The sequence below is a fragment of the Cygnus atratus genome, chromosome 1 (genome assembly GCF_013377495.2).
Source record: "Cygnus atratus isolate AKBS03 ecotype Queensland, Australia chromosome 1, CAtr_DNAZoo_HiC_assembly, whole genome shotgun sequence".
Classification (NCBI taxonomy): domain Eukaryota; kingdom Metazoa; phylum Chordata; class Aves; order Anseriformes; family Anatidae; genus Cygnus; species Cygnus atratus.
This window is the reverse complement of record NC_066362.1, coordinates 15017635-15041081: the sequence shown is the minus strand read 5'-3', so window position 1 is coordinate 15041081 and position 23447 is coordinate 15017635. Positions and strand designations below refer to the sequence as shown.

Genomic DNA, 23447 nt, shown 5'->3' with positions numbered 1-23447 from the left:
GTAGTAATACGGTAGTCGTCAGCCGTGTACAAAAAGGTTCTTGGGAAGTAACAGGGAAACCTTGAATTAGATGTATATAATTTTCCAATGCAATGGTGAAACTGGATTTCAGGTGTTGTGAAACAGCTCTGAATATTTACTTGGACTAATATTTAAATGTAAAGTAACTCTGACATAAAAATTATATGATTAAAACTAACACACATTATTTCTAAACTTTGTTCTGAGGGTTTACATTGCAATTAATTGCTGCTAAATAATATAACTGGAACTGTGTTAGTATAAAGTATATTATCTATCATAATGATGAGTTAACGTGTTTTTGATCACAGGTGTTTTTAGTGCCTTATTGTTTAAGGAAGTAAATACCAAAAAAAGCATGAAAAACAGAAAAATGTAACAATTTGTTGTCGTTTCAACCCCTCCTTCAGAGTCAAGTGCTGCTATATCCCAGTCACTCCCTGCTTGTCTCCAAGGCATCTGAATTTGCTTTCAAAATGTATTTGAGTATGGATGTGTAAAGAAACACATATAACTGTCCTCAGAACAGTAAATGTGAGTAACTAAATGAGCTTGGTCTCATCTGTTTGAAGGCAAATTTGTATCATTGAGGCTTGTTCTGATTAGTGTTGGCCTCACTTCAAGGATCAGCAAAACATGTCTGTTTTTGCTGCAGAAAGGCTGTGTATTAAATCACTCCACGCTGCCACTATGATGTTTATGTTAAAATCTGCCTCTGTCACTTGAGAATCCAAGGTCAGCAAAAGCTTCTGACCGACACTCCGAACTTAATTTGCTCTCCTAGCTGTGAACTTTCTAAGTCCACGACATGGGGCGGAACGGTGACATCTATACTGGTGGGGAAAATGTGCCCGGGAACATTCCTGGGCACTGAGGCCAGCTGGCCTAGAGCAGCCTGCTGCGGTGCTGGTGAGGGTTCTGCTTTTCCACAACACGGTGGCTGCCTGCCAGGGCCCTTCTGGGGATAATCTCTGCAGTGTTGCCTCTCTGCAGCCGTGGCTGGAGATCATTTGGGAGAGCAGTCGTTTGCCCAGGCCAAAATCTTGCTAAGGAGTCTCCCAGCAGCTTAGTAGTGGGGACGATCATGTGCCAGAGTCCAGGAGCCTTTCCTGGTACTGTTTAATTTATTGCTGTGGATGTAGCCAAGATGTGAATGAGACCGAAAGAGAGCGACATGCAAAATCTGTTCAAGAGGAAGCTTTAAATGCTGACAGATTGAAGTAATTTTTCCTTGCATCTGGAATTCATGCTTTCTTACTTCTGATGTAAATAAACCTCTGAGGCAAAAGTTGGGAGATGCTGATTTATTCTATAGAAACATTTCTGGTCTTAAGATTCTCTTAGAGTGCCAGAACTTAAAAAGATATTCTTTCCTAAACATGTTTTTCTGTCTGTAATGCTTGTCAGCCATCCTTGACTTATTTCAAATAGCGTTTGCTTTCTCCACTAGATTTTGAGCCCTTGAAAAGAGCACAGTTGTCTGTGGTGGTGTGGCTAGATGGCAACTCCACATATTGTTGCCTGGGTGCTAGAAAACTCTTGGATGTTAGGACTTTCCAATGTTCAGGGGTTCAACACTTTCTTCTGGCAGCCGAATCTTTCTTTGAGCCAGCTCAGATGACACCTTTTTGTATGGCAGTGCAACCAACCCCTTCTGTAATTTAATATTCTATTTTTAGTGAATGCAATGGATGGATATATAGGCTGAGGAGCATCTATCTGTCTGTCATGTTCAGATATTTTTAGAGCACTGATCTTTGTAATGCTGATCAGAACCAAATGCATTACGTAAGATCAGCATCAATATATATATAATGGAAAGTCAGCTCTGCTGCAGTTGTTCTTATTTTTAGTATTACCCACAAAACTTGTGTGGCTCACTGCATTATCCCATCATTGTGTTCTATCTCTACTCTGTCAGGATCATTCTAAAGATGAATTTCTCTTCTCTCAGACCTTCTATCACAGGTCTCCTTTCTGAGGCTTCAGATAAGATTGACAGCCAGTGATACTCTTTACGAAGATTTTAATAAATGCCCACTTTCCTTTAAGACTGAAACTGAGCCAAACAATTTATCCCTCATCATCCTTCAGTCTAGTTTATATTTGAACTTGTAATTTGCAGGTGCAAGATTCCAAATTCTTCTTTACTAGTATCTTCAGCTACTATAGTGTTCTTTAATACTGCTTCAGCAGCTTAATCTCTTACTGTTACCTGTAACGATCTTTTCAATTTTCCACTTTTAGTGGATATTCAGCCGTAGTATCTCTGGTCCACTAGCTAGCCATTTAGAGTGGGTTGGAATAGATTATTTTGGAGTTTTTTACAGAGGCAGATTGTGAGAAAACAGACTGTATTCTTCTTACGCTGCTCTAGAAAATTTATTTTTATCTGTCAGATTTACTGCAAAAAAAGCTGATCCTTTCTTTGGAGTGTATTTAAAAACTAGTTTGTAATTACTGAGGTTTAAAATACATGACAACTTTCTGCACATCACTCCCATCATCGTAATTATTTGTGATTTTGTGGCATATTAATCTTGATTTTTTTTCATGATTTCTTTCTTTATGGGTTTATGGTGCATCCTGATATATGATAGCCAATAGAAAATAGGCTGCAGTTTGTCTTTGTTGATGTAGTTTTGAGACTTAATTCTGTCATGCTATAGCTTCACAGATCTTCTAGAATCTCTTCCTGAGATTACAATGAAGTGTGCTTTGCTCTTTGTTTAATTTTTTTACTGTTTAAAAACAATCTCTAATTAATTAATGCTTCTCCTTGGTTTGTAAACCTTGTTGCAAAAAAGAGAATGAAAAAAGAAAATGCTAGAAGGCCAGGTGGAGTGGAGAAACAGCAATTAATTCAGCTTTAACGTTGAGCTGAGAAAGAGACAGCATCTTTACAAGGAATTTTCATAATGTCATTTGTCGAAGAAAAAGTGTCTGTCATGTTTGATCAGGGGAATGAAGATTTAAATAAGCTGTTTTCAGCGGGTTATTTAGATTGTAAGCAATATGAATGGCTTATTTTGTCCAGAATCTAAAAGGCTAAGTGTGTTATAAGGATCCAGAGACTATATTGGAACATCTTGGCACAATCATTGAAATTGTTGAGAAATGTAGAAATGCAAGAAGATGTGATTTGGAAGTTAAAATACTGCAAAGATAAACTAGCTGGATAAGAAGGATTGGTTCTTAGTCCTCTCTCAGTATTCATGATGATAGGATTTTTTTCTGAACCTTTCTATCTATACTTAGTGTTTGACTAGGAAAAGGAAGAAAGGGGCTAGACTAAAAAAAATCTCCATTGTCTGCCTGGTAGAAAGTAAAAATATCTGTAACACGTCGCAAGAAAGAAAGATGTTGATGTAGGAGGGCTATAATTCTGGTTCCTTCTTGGGGAAATGGAAAAAAATAAGGCCTCATTTATGGAGGAATGTGTTTGTTGGGCTGGCTTTACTGACACACATTCCTGAAGGAAAATGTACTGTACACTAAACCCTCCCCCTCCCCCCCCCCCCCAAAAAAAAAAAATTGTTTTGCTCATTTAATTTATACAAGGCCACTGAATTAAATATGCTATACTAACAAGAAAACTTACAGCTGATGTGAGCTGCATCTCTGTTAGGTTGTTTACCGACATAACTGTGTGGTTTGGGGCATCTTTTTTTTTCCCCACTCATTCTCTTATCCAATATAGCTAAAGTTAACTAGCTGAATAATTCAATGAAGAGGGGAAGAAAAGGGAGGAGAGGGAGAGAGAATACGTTTCCTGGGATCAGATTCTTACAGTGAAGGGAAGATACTATTCATACACTACAGTTTTGGCACCACCTTTAAACTCTATCAGATTTATGAGACCTGTGATGGTTTTGAATTGAAAAGTAAGATGAGTTCTCGTTGTAATGGCATAAGGTAAATTTCTGATTGTCATTATTATTATGTGGTCTTACAAGAATTAATCCCTGTCTTGTACTAGGTGGTGTTATATTGAATTGTGAGTTTTCATTTGAGGATGAATCACTATTTAGAACATATTCCAACAATGAGATTTGTCTGACAGCTCCAGGGAAATGTATCCTGTCCTCCTGTCTAAATGTCGAATATTGTGAACTTTGGAAGGAGGCATGAAATGTAATGAGCTCACAAGTAGTCACGAACAGTAGTGAAATGACACCTTGAGAAAGGTTTTCTGTAAATAACAGGTCAGTTGTAATGGTGTAAGTAGTGTGAAATACTAAATTTTCCCCACTTCTTTCTGAAACGTGTATTAATTGTAATACACTAGTACCTTGAAGACATGGTGTTACTGCCATTGAAAAACTTGGATCTGTGCTATCTAAGTGAGAGAACACAAAAATACGAATTCAGTATATGGCACATTAAAAGAATTCATTAATAGGTATTTAAATAGAATATGTGGGAGGCTGTTATATACTAAAATAATTTAAGAAAAGATTACTATTTCATGGTACGGGAATAAAACCTAAAGATGGCAGTGTGTCTAATTTGAAAATAATTATGGGTCAGATAAGGACCTCTTTTTTTTTTTTAATGGAAAGATCACAAGAGTTTCCTAAGAACAGTCATTAGGAAACTACTTATAACATCCAGAAAATACCTAGAAATTTTCTACCTAGCTGTTAAGTCACTTAAAAAAAACACAAGCATTTAAAATTTTAAAATTGAATTAAAAATCTAGAGGAGAGCATTAAAAAATAACTTCATGAAACATTTTCTTCATTCTCATGTTGTCTTTTACTGTTTAGATCGTGACTCACATAACAAATGTGTGATTTTTTTTTTTTAAGAGATACTGGCTAACCTCCAGAAAAAAAAAAAACATCCAAGCATAAAAGGCTGGCTTTGAGAATAGTATGCACTTCATTTTATCTTGCTGGGAAGGTGGTTAGAAGACTTCTTTGAATCTAGCATGTAATTTTGCTAACAGGTAGAAGAAGAGCAAGACTGCACAGTCCTTACACTATTTTGTTAGTGTACTCTAAATTATCTCATACCAAATTAAATTTGATGATTCAGAACTAGATTTAGGTAAATGTATATTGGTATTGTGTAGTCTTTGGAATTTCATAATTTTGGAGCAACTTTAGTTGGAGTTTGACAATATAAAGCTCCTTCGTAAATTTCCACAGTGTAGAAGTATTAGAATCTCAGTTAATGCATGGACTGGATACCAAAAAAATTAGATGGTAATTAAATAAGTAGATTCTTTTTTTTTTTTTAAATATGTAGGTGAACCCTCTCATGTTGGACCTGCTCGTTTTGTGTCTCTTGTAGATGGGAGTCTGCTTTTTGCCTCTGGAGGTGCATTTGGTTGGGACCAACAGTTATTGGGATGACATATAAAATGTGATTAATCATTCAGTCATTATTCTGGCAAGCATAAAAAATTTAGTAAACTGTTACACTCAGAGGTATCAGGATCAACACACATTGTCCCTGAAATCCTTCGAAGACTTGGATTAGTCAGTTTGATAAACCAGAGTATGAAAAAATACAGACGGCATAATTTTCAAGAGTTGACAAATGATTGCAAGTGCTTTGGGTTTCAGATTCTCTGAGATTCCTCGAACAAACTGGTTTTAGGTGAATGACTGCCAGCCGCTTTTGGAAAGTGGAGTTGTTTAAAGCATCTCATTCTTTAAAGACCATGAACCATTACTCACTTGATTATTTTGCCCAGTGCTTTTTGTCTCTCGTAATTCAAAGGCATAGAGATAAATCCTGTCTTTTCTGTTACAGAAAGGCCATTTGCCATTTTCCTTCCATTTCTTCCACTTTTGAGAATATTAAAGTAGAAAAAAAATAACCCTCAGGGAACAGTTTGATGATTACCGTTGTTCTAGCATGAGTAGCGTGAGCATGATGTTGGGTCTTTTTTCTTTGGTCAAGGACTTAACCGTCCCTCCCATGTTAGTTTCAAATTTTTCTTCCCCAAAGAATTACTGTGGTTTTATAAGATTTTGAATTCTTTCACGAGAAGAACTCCTTTTCTATATTCCTTGCATATAAAATTTCCATATTTCTGAAGAAGGCAAGAAAATAAAAAAGAAAAAGAAATGCTGGAAGCTATAAGAATGTCCTGAGGGTGCAATAGAAATGTTTTTATGTACATTTTAAATTATTGCCTGAACTCACAGCTTATTCCTTTCTTAATGCCCTGAAATATATCATCTTCTTTGAAAAATCAGAAGTCATTTCAAGAACAAATTATTATTTATGATTTATTCTTAAATTCTAACTTATTATTTTTAAAGCAGGACATTTATTTTAATTTATCCTTGTCTATGAAGGACATCATTGACCCCTGACACATTCGTTTAAATCTTACACTTTAAACCTCTATATTATGCCTTTTTTTTTTTTTCCAAATTGTCCTCCAAGTAACTAATATACTAGCTTGCACAGCTAGTGGAGTTCAGATTGTTGTGTGTTTTGCTGTTAAGTGGCGTCATACTTTTACAAAAAATAGCAAACTGATTCTGGTAAACTTTTGTGTTCCTTGGGTGGAAAGAGATTGTAAAAGGCTCCTTCTGCCATATGGAAAATATTAAACTAAATAGTAAACCATCCCAGTTATTTGTAGCTTATGGGAGAAATCCCAGAGCCAAGCCCTATTGACTCAGAAACTCTGCAAATGGATTCTGTGTTTTATAATAACTTGTTATGCTCAGGCAGGAGGCCAAGCACCAGATGGATTGATTGTTTTCTGCCAGAGGTATGGCCACATCAGCTGCCTCTATTAGGAATGTATTTATTCTTGAAAATGTCAGCTTGACAATTGGAGTTCAATTTGTGCTATCAAAACACATTAGTCTCGTGATCCTAGAGTTAGATCAAATGCTTTGTTGAGAGGCACTGCTTTAGTCTTATTTTGATTTAAGATCTTCTCGGTACTCCTAAATTATGATGTTGTTTCCTGCTCTTTAAAGAGTGGGTTTGCTGAGGCTGTTTTAGAACAGAGAAATGAAATAAATGGAGTTCTCTAAAACTGTCATGAAAGATGTACACAAGATCTTAGTTTCTAAGTGTGAAACTGAGCTTCCTCACAAAATGTGTAATCTGTGAAAGGAATGGTAGCAAAACAGCTAACAAATCAGTGTCGCTTCTGAGCTGCCACCTGTTGCAAGAGGGGAAGTCAATCACTTTGAATCAAAGTTAAACAGATTATGGGAAAAGATGTAGCAATAGTCTGAACATTCTTACAAAAAAAAAAAAAAAAGACAAGCAGCATTTTTTATAGCCCAGGAGAGAATCAATTAGTTATTTTATTTGTCTTAATCTAAATTCTACGTTAATTGCTTCCTGGTAAAAACAGCAATTTAACCCAAAGAAAAATTATCACAACATGTCTCAACATGAGAGAAAAAATACATGCTGCCAAATTAAATATCTCATTTTAGGGATTATGCATAGAAAAGAGTAAAATCTAGACAACTTGATCTGGTTATTTACAAAGCATATTTCCAAGATGGGTCTACAGAAATGGTGCAAATACAATTAGAGAGTGAGAATTCGTCATATGTAACTCCAGGCAGCATATTCACATCTTTGTTCCTGCTTTGCAGTTAGTGGAGGGAAGTAGGTGTGCATTTACAGGGTGCATTTACTCCCCCTTAACTAGGGTCTATACAATAGATTAATTACTCAGTAGATGTGCTTATTTCTCTACTTTTGGTTTCCTGTGTTTGGTCATGTGAATCACTCGTGACATTTTCTGCATCGTGCACCATACTGACCAGACACAAGGCACCTGCAGTCTGGAGGCAGGGTGACCATGTTAGTATGGGAAGGATACAAACTAAACGAAACTATTTTACATGACTTCTGAATTAGGTCAGAGCACAGTGCCAGGTCATGGCTTACAGTTCTCAGTCATGTGAGGCCGAAGCAAGTCAGATGGCCTTCAGTTGGCTTGTTCCTCTTTGTGACACATTTTTTGCGTAGCAGGTTCTACAAGTGTCATTTTTGGTTCAATAAGCTACTTAATAAATTCCATCTAATTCATTTCTTATATTGCTCCCTGTTTCAATAATATGTTCAAATGAAAGCATTATTTGTATTAGATACAATTTCTTTATTTCTCCTGTAATACTTTGTTATTCTTCAATACTTCTTAAGGGTGAAGTGAGTTGGGCAGTGTTTTAAATTTGGATGGTTACACCAGTCTGAAGCCTAGCAGTTTCATGAAATTTATTTCAGGGCACTTGGCTCCATTGGAACTTGTATCAATATTTTACCAAGTGTGAAGGCCCCTGAAAACAAAGCTTCCAACTGATGACAGCAGTAGGTGCCCACTGAGCTGGTAGATAGGGAAAGAGCAGGGCTTTGGGGCAGGGAAAACTACACAGGCTGCTTGATCACCTGTCAGGTCACTGGGTTTAGGTAACTGCTCCTCATCTAGAATGGGTCATTTTCCACATTGCACTTTTTCTCCAGGGAAAGACTCTTTCCTCAAACAAGTTGTTGTGATTTCACCACGCGCACACACACAAAAAGTATTCAGATACAATATTAAAATATATACCCATGTTGCCAGACATTTTCAAAGCAGAGCTATGTACAACTTAGATGATACTGATACTGCTGTCTTAAGGGTTTGGTGGTGAACTTAGTTCAAATTACTTCTAGTTCTGTGTTTCAGTTTCCCATATTTCACTTCAAGTCCCCTAAAATGGGGTTGAACGTCTCAGTCTGCTAGCAAGAAAATAGGAGGGAAGATTTACTTGTTATAACTTAGTTGCCTTTAATGCAGACGTTTATAGACATTGAAAACAAGTCTAAATTCCATTAGTACTCAATGGAGAGGAGGAGCCTGGTGTGTTTTGGACTTCTACATTAGGATGAAATGAATCATGCCCTATAAAGGCATATTTTATACCATTGGTTTCAAAGGGGTCTGTAGATCACCATTTTCGGTGTAGATGTATAAAACTACCTGAGAAGACTCTTCATTCATACCTGAAGATAGAGTTGAAAACTTTTAATTGTGCTATTAGCTTAGGATATAAAAGCATAAATTGTCCTTCAGTCTTGGTAGAGTTTTCTATTGTTGGTGAAGTCAGGAGGGGGACCAGTAAAACCTCTGTCTTGGACTTCCGGAGGGCAGACTTTGAGCTGTTCAGGACACTGGTTGGCAGAGTCCCTTGGGAGGCAGTCCTGAAGGGCAGTGGAGTCCAGGAAGGCTGGGCACTCTTCAAGAAGGAAATCTTGAAGGCTCAGGAGCGGTCTGTCCCCACGTGCCCAAAGATGAGCCGGCATGGAAGAAGACCAGCCTGGCTGAACAGAGAGTTGTGGCTAGATCTTAGGAAAAAAAAGAGGGTTTATGATCTTTGGAAAAGAGGGCGGGCCACTCAGGAGGATTAGAAGGATGTTGTAAGGATGTGTAGGGACAAAATTAGAAAGGCCAAAGCTCATCTGGAGCTCAATCTGGCTACTGCTGTTAAAGATAACAGAAAGTGTTTTTATAAATACATTAACACGAAAAGGAAGACTAAGGGAATCTCCATCCTTTACTGGGTGCAGGGGGAAACTTAGTTACAAGAGATGAGGAAAAGGCTGAGGTGCTTAGTGCCTTCTTTGCCTCAGTCTTCAGTGGCAAGGCCAGTTTTTCTCTAGATCCCCAGTACCCTGAGCTGGTGGAAGGGGATGGGGAGCAGAATGTGGCCCTCATAATCCACGAGGAAATGGTTGGCGACCTGCTACAGCACTTGGATGTACGCAAGTCGATGGGGCCGGATGGGATCCACCCGAGGGTACTGAGAGAACTGGCAGAAGAGCTGGCCAAGCCGCTTTCCATCATTTATCGGCAGTCCTGGCTATCAGGGGAGGTCCCAGTCGACTGGCGGCTAGCAAACGTGATGCCCATCTACAAGAAGGGCCGGAAGGTAGACCCAGAAAACTGTAGGCCTGTTAGTTTGACCTCAGTGCCAGGGAAGCTCATGGAGCAGATTATCTTGAGTGTCATCATGCGGCACTTACAGGGCAACCAGGCGATCAGGCCCAGTCAGCATGGGTTTATGAAAGGCAGGTCCTGCTTGATGAACCTGATCTCCTTCTATGACAAAGTGACATGCTTAGTGGATGAGGGAAAGGCTGTGGATGTGGTCTACCTTGATTTCAGTGAGGCTTTTGACACCATTTCCCACAGCATTCTCCTCAAGAAACTGGCTGCTCTTGGCTTGGACTGGCGTATGCTTTGTTGGGTTAGAAACTGGCTGGGTAGCTGGGCCCAAAGAGTCGTGGTGAATGGAGTTAAATCCAGTTGGAGGCCGGTCACTAGTGGTGTCCCCCAGGGCTCAGTACTGGGGCCAGTCCTCTTTAATATCTTTATCGATGATCTGGATGAGGGGATTGAGTGCACCCTCAGTAAGTTTGCAGATGACACCAAGTTAGGTGCGTGTGTCGATCTGCTCGAGGGTAGGAAGGCTGTGCAGGAGGATCTGGATAGGCTGGACCGATGGGCTGAGGCCAACTGTATGAAGTTCAACAAGGCCAGGTGCCGGGTCCCGCACCTGGGGCACAACAACCCCAAGCAGCGCTACAGGCTGGGAGATGAGTGGTTGGAAAGCTGCCTGGCAGAGAAGGACATAGGAGTATTGGTTGATAGTTGGCTGAATATGAGCCAGCAGTGTGCTCAGGTGGCCAAGAAGGCCAACAGCATCCTGGCTTGCATAAGAAACAGTGTGGCCAGCAGGTCTAGGGAAGTGATTGTCCCCTTGTACTCGGCTCTGGTGAGGCCGCACCTCGAGTACCGTGTTCAGTTTTGGGCCCCTCGCTACAAGAAGGACATGGAGGTGCTCGAGCGAGTCCAGAGAAGGGCAACGAAGCTGGCGAGGGGTCTGGAGAACAAGTCTTACGAGGAGCGGCTGAGGGAGCTGGGGTTGTTCAGCCTGGAGAAGAGGAGACTAAGGGGCAACCTTATCGCACTCTACAGGTACCTTAAAGGACGCTGTAGCGAGGTGGGGGTTGGTCTGTTCTCCCGTGTGCCTGGTGACAGGACGAGGAGGAATGGGCTAAAGTTATGCCAGGGGAGGTTTAGGTTGGATATTAGGAAAAACTTCTTTACTGAAAGGGTTGTTAGGCGTTGGAATGGGCTGCCCAGGGAAGTGGTTGAGTCACCATCCCTGGAGGTCTTTAAAAGACATTTAGATGTAGTCCTTAGTGATATGGTTTAGTGGAGGACTTGTTAGTGTTAGGTCAGAGGTTGGACTCGGTGATCTTGGAGGTCTCTTCCAACCTAGATGATTCTGTGATTCTATTTTCAGAGTGAAGTTTTTATTTTATGCATTTTAAAGGATTTTTAGGTAACATATCCTTAAGGCCTGTCACTAGGTTTTTTTCCAGATCCTAATTCATGAGAGCTTTAAATAATTAAGTGTTCTGGGTCTGCGTTGTTCTGCTGTAGCTTCTAGGACACAAGGTGGTGCTGACTACAGAAACCCCTTTCCTTGTTCAGTCTGGTGCTAAGTTTATGGCTTTCACTGTCGGGGTTGAGTCCTTGCTCTGCTCAAATGGTTAACACCTTTCTCTTGCAAAGCGTCTTGATGAGTTTCTTTAAACTCGTTTCCCTAAAATATAGACAAATCTGCCTCTCATGAATAAACACCCAAATTTTTAGTCTTCAGATCCTGTTGAATTGGATTTTAAAAGTCTTCCAGCCTCCTTCTTTCAGCTGCTAGATGGAGCAAATTTCAACCTCCTACCTTCAAGAGTGTCAGAAAGGCAATTCCTCCAGTGTTTCATTCTCACTTCAGTCTAGCAGCTGCCCTTGGAATTTTCTTGAAATGCCCAGTGGAACAGCAGCTCATTTTCACATTCCTGAGGGTACCGCAAGACACAGCCCTGGTGATGCATTATGCAAAAGCCCTGGCTGGTTTTTGCTGGTGGGAGACTTCTCTCCCTCACTAGCATCTCATGTTTGCAAAGGGAGCCAGTACTGATGTGTCACCTGTTTTACAATTGCCGGTTGCTGGGGTAGGGGGTGCCTGTGCTTTGAATAGTTGTAAATGGGAAACAGTGTTTGAGGTGAAAGTGAGAACACTCTACTCAACTGAAGTGAGCATAAGAAAACAATTGCTATGTTTAAAGATGGATACAGACAAGTGGGACGCTTACGGTCCTTGTTGTTACTGCTCATTTAGGTCTGGCTTCAGCTTGGTTTCTTTTTCTTTGTTTTCTCAGCCATCAGCCTCAACCCCAGCTAACTCCCAGAGTAATTGATGGTTCCCTGGAGATGGGATCTGGTACTTCAGCTAAGCTTTGTCTTTTAGCTGTTCCCATCCCAGAATAGATTCTGAACCAGGATGAAGTCACTGCTTCTGTTCTCCCAATTTCTGTTTAGCATAAATTCACCCTTTTGGCCTTCTGCAATTCTGGATAAATGAAACTGATTACAAAGGCATCAGATTTTATCTCTACTGCCCTCTTCTAAAGGGACTGTATCTTACAGCTGAGTGGATGTGGCTTATTTCATACTTATTTGACTTAACCTATTTACACAGTGCAATCCCCAGCAGTCATATAAGAGAGGAACAATTACATTACCAGTGTGCTTAAGTGTATAAACTTATGTGCAGCACAGAACTTCGAAAGTACTTGCTATATAAAGAAAACGATGACTATGATTCATTGATAAAACCAGGTATGATGGAAAATAAATTGACAGATGATTTGTGTCTAAAGTAAATGGGCCACAAGCATGGTTTGTTGGAACTGGGGGGAGACAATGACATTTTCCTACATGGATACAGATTGTTCAATGGATATTTGAGGTGTCAAGAATTCAGTCTGAATTGCTGGGACATTGGAATAATGATAAACTATCTGAAATCCTGGCAAATATATGCCAGTGGTGAAGTATATGTACATGAACTGTTGGGTAGACCTCAGTGCAAAACCTTCTTTCCTCAAAGCAAGATCACATAAATCATTGAGGTTACAGCAAGAGAAAGGAATGACCACCTGAGACTTATGCTGTACATGGCGGGGAGCCATTTCCGTGGCCCACCTTCATGAGAAGCCATCTCGGTGAGCCTGGAGCTGCCCAGTTCCTACTGCTAGTTACAGGAGATGAGTGTTCCAAGCCTTGTTGTTTTAGACCAGCGATCTTACTTTAAAATACACAAGAGAGCAACACATCTAGCTGTCAAAGTTCAAACGGATTAAGTTGAAGAGAATTTAATATTGTAAATAATTTTAGAAATGTTGTTTGTTTTTTAAGGCATTTTTAGATTTTGCCTGTGAATCTATTGTGCTCTATTGCTTACTGCAAGAGTTGCTTGTTCTGCAGAAGGCTTGTGTCTGTACTTGTTACTGTTTTTATTTACCAGTTAAGCTGTTTTTACCAGCTAAAGTGACATAGTCTAATGATTTCATAATGACTAAGAAAAGGAAATCGTGAGACCTTTGTAACAGACTCTGAGGAACTGAAATTTAGGTGACTAGGATGCAGAATTGGCTGTCCTAATAGTGTCTTTTGTGTGTAATAGCTGTAAATGTGGAAGAAAAATAATAAAAAAAAAAACCACAGTTGAGTTGAATAGTCTATACAGTGCTTAAAAAAGGTGTGAAAAAAGGTTACTGGGTGTGGGTGGGCAGCTGGATGGACAGGGTGTTGTGTTTCTCTGCATGACTCTTTAGTTATTAATCTGTGAAGCCGTTAAGTGTGAGAAGCAGAATTCTTAAAACCAGCCAGGTCTGTCAAATTGCAATACTAGGCAGCAAACAGGATTGTACGTAGCTTACATGGCTGTCCTCATCAAGGAGGCAGGGAGTTGCTGAGATGATTTATTTATCAGCTAGTCTAAAGATGCATCCTAATGTCAAACAATTAAAGGTATGTTGGAAAAGACTTCTGCCTCTGCAAAGGCCTCAGAAACCTGTTTATTCTGAAATAAGCCCTAAATTTGAAGAAATGGGAATGAACTGATACTGTCACTGTAGTGCTGTGAATAAATTTGTGTTCATGTGTGCTTGCAAGAACTTGTCTAAAACATTATTAGCAATGCTGGCAAATCCTAGATAACTTGCTTGCATGATGTCTGTGTTTGTGCTGAGTGGAAGCTATGGGAAGTGCAGGAATAGTCTTTCTCTAGTAAACGTTTGTTGTTTCACTTACCTTAGAAATCTTCATTCTACATTTGTTCCTTTTCTTGAACATTTTTTTTTTTTACTGCATATTTAGTTTAGGCGCTTTCCACAGGAACTACAACTGTTTAAAGACACACTTCATAAAGGTCTCTTGATGACTTGTTCAATGAGTCAAATATATTTTTACTGGGAGACTTTCAGATGTAGGCATCTTCAGGAGTTTCCTGGAGGATAATTTTGTATCCTGAAATACAGATAGCTAGTGAGATAATTATATTGCAGTAAAGCTTTCTATTAATAGCAATTCTTGCTGTAATATTTAGACATACTTCTAGAATTCACATAGCCTTTTGTCAATTCTTTGTATTTTTTTAGCTTTCTGTCCACAAGAAATTTTCCATTTGTTTCCCAATTACAATTTATTTTATTTTAAATTACAAACATATGCTGCAGTATCCTTAGAGAACTGTTCTGTAGTTAATTGCTATTTATGTGCCATCCTGGAACTTTGATTTCTGTGGTAATGATAAAAAAAAAAACACACACTGTGTGGAGTTTAAATATGAAGAATTAATTTTCTGTTTTTTGCTGGAAGATTCATGCAGAAAACTCTTTTTAATGGGAGGAGTAGCAGTTTTGGTTCTTGCAGTTCTATTTTCCTGTTTGCTTACAAGCCACAAATACGTACAAAGTTGTAAGCCACCTATTTGAAGAATAAAGAGTTTTTAGGGAGATGCTTGAATGGTTATCAGAAGTAAGGACTGAAAGCGGACCCACCATTCTGAGTTCTGCTGCTGGTAGGTTATACGGCATCCTCTGATAGGTGACTTCAGCTGATTCTTAGATGATAACGTTGAAGATGTGCAGGGACTGGGTACCTCCAAGACACCTGGCTCTGAGTGCTGTGGGTTTTGTAAGCTGAGACAGCTGTCTTTTTTGCTTCTTGTTCCTTTTGTTTCAGTTTGTGTTACATAGAGATGGAAATCACACGAAGCACGACAAGTTAAATGGAAGAATATAGGTTCTGAAGGATGAGCTAAAGTTTTCTGCCATGACCTAAGTTTAGCTAACTACCATTTAGAGGTGATGCACTGTTTAAAGAGTTGATGTTAATATTGTTTTAAAAATTTCTGTTATCACTGCAGCTGTCTACTCAAGGAGATGCCAGCCAGGTGATTGGACCTCTCACAGAGGGACAGAGGAGGAATGTGGCTGTAGTTAATTCACTATACAAACTACACCAATCAGTTCTGAAGGTGGGCTTCCTTTGATATTTCTTTTCTTTCCATAACGTTACCTTCTCTGCTGTATTGTATGCATATTACCCTACTAGCTGATGAGGACTCTGACAAATACTGTCAAATTTTGGATTAAGAACTGCATCTTAATGTGCATTTTACAGCTTTTTGAGACTTGGTTGACCCTTGTAAGCACTGCTATGTGATAAGGTGTCAATGTTAAGAAAAGGAGTGAAAGATGTGTTTTATAGACGGTAGTCACATCTCATTGCCATTGTTATAAGAGCCTAAACAGTTGAACTCTTTCTGTTTTTTTTCTTACCACAAAAGCCCTGTCTTAGTTCTGGTAAGCCTGATAGTCCTTGTCTGGATCTGGCCCAGCCTAAGCTTAAATTCGGAAGAAAACCCCACTGCTTTCCCACAATTATGGCCAAATTGAAAAGGGGAAGGAAAGGGTGAAATCAAGAAAAGTAGTACTTCACAAGTACCTGGTTGTGTTCTTCCTGTGATCAAAGTCTGGCATAGAAATGTTTTGAGGACTCAGCTCAGTTATGAACAATTCCAGTTTACTGACTCAGTGATATCAATGGCTACACAGTCTCTATAAATTAATACAAACATATATAGTGGTGGTTGTAATTAATTATGTTTAAATCCTAGCCTGATTAGAAACAAGATCATGAGAACTTCTGACTGTGGATATGTTTAAAGAATGTTAAAAAAGGCCAAAAAGCCTACAAAATTTGCTTGGATTTTGCAAACAGATGGTAGATCAACTTTTAAGTCTGCTTTCTCTGATGTATTTAGTAATGAACCTCATGTGCCTTAGTGTTGGAGGGAGATCTGATATGATTCAGCCTGAGTTCAGTACTTATCTGGCTTAAAAATACTATTATATAGCATGTTCATAACTGTAAGGAAAGTGATAGAATATTCCTCTAATATATTAGTTCTAATGTTGCTGTAGCTGTACACAAGCAGCTACTTAACATCTAGTATCACAAGTCATAGAAATGAGAAAGAACACAACCATTTTTTCAAATATTTTCTGTAGACCTGCTTGTACAGTTCTCCATAAATTCTATACTAAGCAGTAGGAGAACATACCAGTTAAATTTATTCTGATTATAATAACCCTTCAGCTAAATTTCAGTTGAAATCTCTTAAATAATTTATTTGCCAAGGTAGCAGCAGAGTCTATAGGAAATAGGAGAGCAAAGGACTGATACTGGTGCATTAAGAATTCTGTCTGTATGAAACACATTTGATAGTTATCTGTACATGTGTATTCCACTCATTACTAAGAATAACTCTGTTTAAATGAAATTAAAAGTTGTAGATTCTAATCATTTGTTGAATGTTGACTGTTAACAATTCCTTTAACATTTGTAGGTCGTTGCCAATCAGAGCTCATTCCCAGCAGCTGCTGAGCAAACAATTACAGCTGCCTTAAAGGTAATTGAATGTCCAGATGCTGCAGGGAGAGGGTTGCCTTTTTTTTTTGGTTACACTTTAGATGGATGCTTTTTTTCCAGGTATTATTTTGTATGAATGTGTGTTAGCCAAAGCTAGACAAATATTCTGTAATTTTTATTTTGTCTTATCTGCAGCTACGTAAGCGTTGCATGTGCCAAGTCACAGCTTGAGTAATGTTTGTATTTAAGAATATTCTCATAATGGTCGGAACCCAGTTGTCATCAGACTGTGAAAATAAATATCTTTCTCTGCAGCACTCACACAGCAGTAACTGAATCCTTTATCACCACCCCCTGACACACACACACAAACCACCCTGTGATCTTTATGCTATCTGGTGCTTTTCTGCAGGGTGGTGTGGAGAGCCAGGCTATGCTCTGGGTGCTGTGGGTGACAGCTCTCCACATCCATCCTGCTGTGCGCTAATCTGGGAGCGGTTGTGTGCAGAGGAATGAAGGGCAGCTTGCCTGTCTCAGGGGAGTGAATGGCTGAATGAACTGTGTGCACCAGAACATGTCTGTCTGCAAACCAGGAATGCTAGATTGTTCTGCACATTCTTAAAAGAAAGGCTTTATGTACACAGAAGTAGTAAATAGCCTTATTTATGTACTTCACTGGTTAGATCAATTAAAGTTCAAAGTTATCTTAGGGTTTTGTCCTTCTGCTTAGCAGTTTCTAATACCGAGTAGTAAAAAAGATGCTGTTGGTATGAACCGTTTGTCAAGGTATTTTTGAGGTGTCAGAATGCAAATGCTTGTAGTTTCTGTTCCTTATTTCTGCCTTTTTCTATTTTAGACAGTCCATGATCTAATGGGTAGTGCTGTTCAACCGTTACTGAACTCTGTAGGAGATTCAGTAGAAGCTATTATCATCACTATGCACCAGGAAGATTTTTCTGGGTAAATACCAGTATTTTTTTTTGTTTACTATTGCCTTAGTAAGACATCCTGCATATGCAAAATAAATTATTATTGCCATATGCATAATAAATTGTTACTGCCACAATGTCCTTGGAGCAAGAGCCCATGATTATTGAGGGGAAGGTAGGTGATACATTATGGTCAATTAACACTGAAAACAGAATTATAGCTATTGAAACAAATTAATCAGGCAACATGTGTCTTCCTCCTTTTTTTCTGTATCTGGTGAGTAAAATTCCTTTTAAAATGAAAAGAAAACCAAGCAGGGGCCATTGTTTGTGTTTTAAAAAAAACTCTTCTGCTTTCAAAATGTTCTTTCTTTTTTTTTCTTTTTTTTTTTGTGGGCAATTCTCAGAATTGTCAGTGTTCCTATTTCTCAAAATAAAGCATATAATCTGATTCAAAATTACACAGAAATGTTTCTAACTTACTGCTAAATGTGAAATGGTTCAAATTTATTTTTATTTTTATTTTTTTATTGTAACCTCAGACTTAGTATACTATGCTACTTTTCTGTAAAATTTTAGGTTACTATTCCCAGTATTCTTTATCTGCAAACATCTTAAGTCCTAGCTATACTGGAGGCTTTCTCCTTGAGCATTGTTTTGGTTATCTCTGTTCTGATATTTCTGATATCATGAGATGTCCTGCAGACACAGAAAATTTGGTCAATAGCCATCAATCTTTTTTCTGTCTTGGAAATTCACTGAAAAAAAAGGTATATTTTCAGAGCTGTTTTTCATTTTTCTTTTGACTTCTTTTTTCTTAAAACAGTATTTTACCCTCTCCATCTTTCTTTTGCTGCCACTAGCAAGGTATCTGTCAGAGTGGATAAACTGATTCCATCCAAAGGCTGAGTTTTGTTAGATAGCCTGTATGCTCAGGTTCCTGAGTTTGGAAGAGCTTGGTTGCCTGGCTGTGATTCAAAGAAAGACAAACGTGATTTATTTCTGGGTTTTCTAGCTTCTGTGCTGCTTCTGTGGTAATTAGATTGACTTTATAATCCTTGGTTTGGAGCAATCTATGAAACTAATTCTATGCAGAGAACAGGTTTGGGATAGGCTAAACTAGTGACCCTATGACATGTATTTTCTGATCCATTATTAGAGTTTTATATCAACAGCTGGGACGTTTAAATTTAGTGCTGGATTTGAGCTTTAGGCTCCAAACTAGCAGGGGCTCTGCAAGTTAGGTGGGAGTGGGGTGATTTCCTTTATCTTGCTAGGATGGGAATGGCTGATAAGAGAGATTTTTTCACCACGGTTTCAGAAAGAGCTACACACTCTATTCTGAGCCTAAATGATACTCTATAATTCATGCCATGGCTTCATGGAGTAGGGAAAAAAATGAAAAAGAATTCAGTAGTTTTTGGTTGTGTTTTAAAGATGAATTTAACTGCTTCCATTTCTTTTTCCTTTTTTCTTCTTTTTTGGCAGATCATTATCCAGCTCAGGAAAACCAGATGTCCCTTGTTCTCTCTACATGAAAGAACTACAGGGTTTTATAGCGAGAGTAATGAGTGACTACTTCAGACATTTTGAGTGTTTTGACTTTGTCTTTGATAACACTGAAGCCATGGCTCAAAGAGCAATTGAACTTTTCATTCGCAATGCCAGTTTAATAAGGCCCCTTGGTGAAGGTGGGAAGATGCGGCTTGCGGCGGATTTCGCACAGGTACCCCTAATACCGGCTTCTGCTTTTTATTGTTGCTTCACTGTGTTATCTGAAAGGTATCGATACTTTTACCCCCAGCAAAGTATAAACAGGCACCTGTGGAGATTGGCGCATTCCAGTTCTAAACGTTTTCTCAGAGATACTGATTCCAGAGAAATGCATCCACCAAGTAGTTGTCACCGCAAAGCACATTCAAGGAGGTGTGACAGCTCCCCATCAAGTGACTGTTTCATTTAAATTCAGCTACGTCTTGAAATATTATCCATCTTGTCTGACCTCTTTGGTACATCCATCATTTGCCACCGTTCATTCACTTCATTCTTTCTCTCTCTTGTAATGGAATAGAGTGTCGTTTTCTTAATTGCTTTATATATCACGGTGCCAGCAGTGGTTAATCACTAGCTCACCTGCCTTGCAGAGTAAGAGACAAGCTAAAGAAATATTAATATCCCGTGGAAGAATTGCCCTTGCATTAATAGAAGGGCAGTTTTCCTGTGGGGATTCTCTTCATGACCTGACTCACCTGTCTCTCAGATTTACCCATATCTTTATACTGAACTAAAACACAAAACAAATCACTAGGTTAATATCCACTGCTTCTCTGTGTTATCTGCTATATTCAAATTTAATTTGTCAATAGTAACACCATGTGATTAACTTGCCAAACAACACAGGCATCTACTAGATTGGCCTGAAGGATACAGGTTATCCAAGTGGAAAAGGGAATTAGGCAGCAGTTGTCTGCATATTGAGTGCTGCTTTTGGCTAGTAGGTGACTGAGGTAGAAGAGGAAGGCAGGGAAGGGAGGAATTACTACCTTCTTTACTGGTTGTGGCTGCTTTGTATCTTTTGCCTTCAAGTGCCCTGAAAAAAAGGCAAGAAGAAAAATCTTTGTCAGGACATACATACAGATCAGGTTGCCTGACACTGTGTCAGCCCTTAGGGGTTTAAAAAAAACTCCATACGTGAAAACCAGCCCTTCTTTTCATGTTCCAGACTGGGACTACAGCTGTCATAACCAAATCAAGGTATCAGGGCAATTCCATGTGGGGCATTTTTTTGGGGTATGGGTATCAAAAGGATCAACTCCAGCTCTTTCAGCTTTCAGGCTCTTACACAACTGTCATTTTTTAACAGTGGACTAAACCATGCAATAGGCTTCTACTGATTACTCTTGAGTAAAGTTTTTGTATTCATTACTCAAAAGCAGCAGACCAGCCTTTAACCAAAGAATTTAAAGGGAAGTGTTCAATTGATTTCAGTGGGAAGGCTCCATTCCCTTCGCTATTTTGAAGACAATGGCATAAAATAGAAAAAAAGGACACTTGACTCCTCCTCTGGAAGGAATATAAATAATTTTTGTAATTTATTCTGCAGTGCTAAAGTAAGTCGTATAAATTTGGGAAATATCCTTACCTAATTCTACAGTTCAGAGCATCTGATCTAAGCACCTATTATTATAATACTAAAAATATCACTCGTTTATCTTTTTAAACACATATTTTTCTTGTTCTGACACAGGTTGCCTTTTAAGTAAGAAATGAAGGTATGTTTTCATCTGAGTGTAGGGGGATTGCATGTTCTTCCCCACCTTGCTGAGTGTAACTCCTGAGTGGACCGCTGAGTGAAGATAAATTTTTCATTTTTCTTTTGTATTGAGGAAGGAAATAAAAAAAAGGGTCTGAATTCATTCTTGTCTCCTGCCTTTGACAGTTGCTGCTTCTGGAGTCTTCCTTGTGTTTGTCTCATCTTCACATCGCATAATATGTTTGGTTTATTTAAAAGTGGCCTTACACAAGAACTGGCTGGGTCCACTCACTCAGCACTTTCAGGTATCTCTGCAGAGCTCCCTGGGGCATCCCTGGCTGCACAGGGATTTTTTTAGAGTCCAGAATGGCCTGGGATCACTCAGGATAACAGAAAATAGACTAAGTATTTTGTATTTGAAGGCTGCCTTATATCCATTTTTTCTGGGGTGTGTCTACTCCTCCCCAAAATCCACGGGTTTTGGAGAACATGTAAACCAGTGCCAGCTGCCAGGTCGCCCTGGTGGAGTGTGTGTAGCTTTGTCCTAGGCATGTTTTCTGTGTGCTCAGCCTGAATTTTGGCTGCAATCCAGCACGGGAGTCAGTTCGTTTCCATGCTGTTGTTGGTGTGGCACTTGCCTTTGTTGTGGAGATGGCTGGATTCCTCCGAAGAGAAAGGGAGCTTGCTGCTGCACTGGGCTGGGGAGAGCAGGGAGCAGGAATTCAGCTGGGTTTCTGACTTGATGGGAAGGACAGCTTTCCCAAGCAGCCCTAAATGCTGTGTGCAGAGTACTTTCAGGCCCAGAAAGGCACTGTGTTGCTGGACAAATGCCAGAGCTGAAGGAAAGAACCTGCCTGGAAAGACACTGTGTGTGTAGGAGGAGGTTTGTTTATAAAACGCTTCTGCTTGTACTCTGTCTTGTAGAGTCATCTTGAATTTTCTGTACTCAAAAAGGGTTACATTAGCAGGCTTAAAACTGTCTTTTGAGATTTAAAAACCTTTTTTGGTGTTCTGGGGTTACTTGCAAGCAGAAGACTTGGGCAGATCTATCCAGCTTTGGTCAACTTGAAGTGCTATTATAAACATTTGTGTTGCAAGTCAAATAATTTTGGATTGCATCAGATTTGGGGCATCTTATTAAATGTTCTTACCACATTTCTTCCAGGTCACTTAGAGATACAGGCCTCTTACTTAGCAGAGTGCTTTGGCTGAGAGTCAGATGTGACATTTTTTGCATTACCGGCTCGTTTTACTGATAAGTTGCCTCAAAACAACAGGTATCTATACACAGAAGAGGGAAAACAGAGGCTTCAAGCTCTCTTCATTCAGAGCTGGGTCCGGTGAAGTGCATAACAGATCCAATTTTCTTGAGTAAGGCTCAGCTGCTTACACAGTTGGGAATTATTGCTGTAATTCTGTTGAACCCGCACCCTCTGTCTGATCCTGTTTGCACAGCCTCAGTATTGCATTTTGCTATCTTAGGCATTACAGATATTCCAGCAGTAAGACCAGTTGTGTGCTAGTTTGGCAGCTGTAAAATAGGTACGATAGGCATGAAATATGCCAGAATATCAGGATTTCATGAAGATCAGTGCTTACAGGAACACAGAAGCTTTTTAAGCCCTAGAAAATGTCTGCAATGCTGCAAGCTTATTATCACATACTGTGCTGTTTCTTGGGACTCTCATTGTTTGAAATACTTCCAGTTCATAGGCTGAATTCACCTCTGTTCATGCTCTCAGCTTTTATACAGGCAATTGGACAAGATTACTTTTCAGTTCAGTCCTATAAATGCCTGGATCAGGTTGTTTTCATTTGTTTTTGTATTTTTAAGATGATCACGATTCAGTATTCATGTATGTAATACTAAATTTCACTTTCAAATTCAGTTCTGCTCAGACTGGAAAAAATGTTCTCCTGCAGGCAAGCAAGCAAGCCCTGATGGCTTTTTATTTCTGTTTCTGGGGAGTACAAGTTCTTCTCCAGAGGACCTTTTAGCTTGTTTGGTATTCAGAGTTGCTACAGCACTTACACTGAGGAATGCTCTGGGATTTGTGGCTTTGTAGTTCAGGCCTTCTTAAAGCCTGGTAGAATTTCTGGACAGTGCAGCCAAGGAAGAAATATAAACACAGTAAGCTGAGACTTTTATGTAGAAGAAATGGGGATTCTACAGTAATATTTGGCATAAAAGTTAGTAGTCTCCTACATACAGTTTGTAAACCGATATAGGAAAATAACTATTTATTAATAATAAATACAAATTACAATTACATTGAAATCAACTAGGCCAGATGTTGCAAAGAGTAAGTCGTCCTTAAGCTTCATGTGTGAAAGCATGATGTAATTTCCCATCTTGTACCATCCATGGCACAGGTTTGTGTACTGTGTTTGGAGTGACATGGAAAGCTGGAGCCACTGCCTCTGCCACAAACCCTGCTACAAAACATGTCATGACTGATTATTTTCAGCCGTTGTCGAG

The 23447-nt window shown here is 39.2% G+C and overlaps 1 protein-coding gene across 1 annotated transcript in view; it reads left to right on the top strand.

Annotated features, from left to right (window-relative positions):
* The window catches only part of COG5 (component of oligomeric golgi complex 5), a 186423-nt gene that overhangs the window by 146707 nt on the left and 16269 nt on the right, over nucleotides 1–23447 (top strand). The window contains exons 15-18 of the mRNA XM_035549477.2: nucleotides 15279–15389; nucleotides 16764–16826; nucleotides 17643–17746; nucleotides 19204–19441. Coding sequence (XP_035405370.1) covers nucleotides 15279–15389; nucleotides 16764–16826; nucleotides 17643–17746; nucleotides 19204–19441 — 516 coding nt within the window. The remainder of the gene's footprint in view (nucleotides 1–15278; nucleotides 15390–16763; nucleotides 16827–17642; nucleotides 17747–19203; nucleotides 19442–23447) is intronic.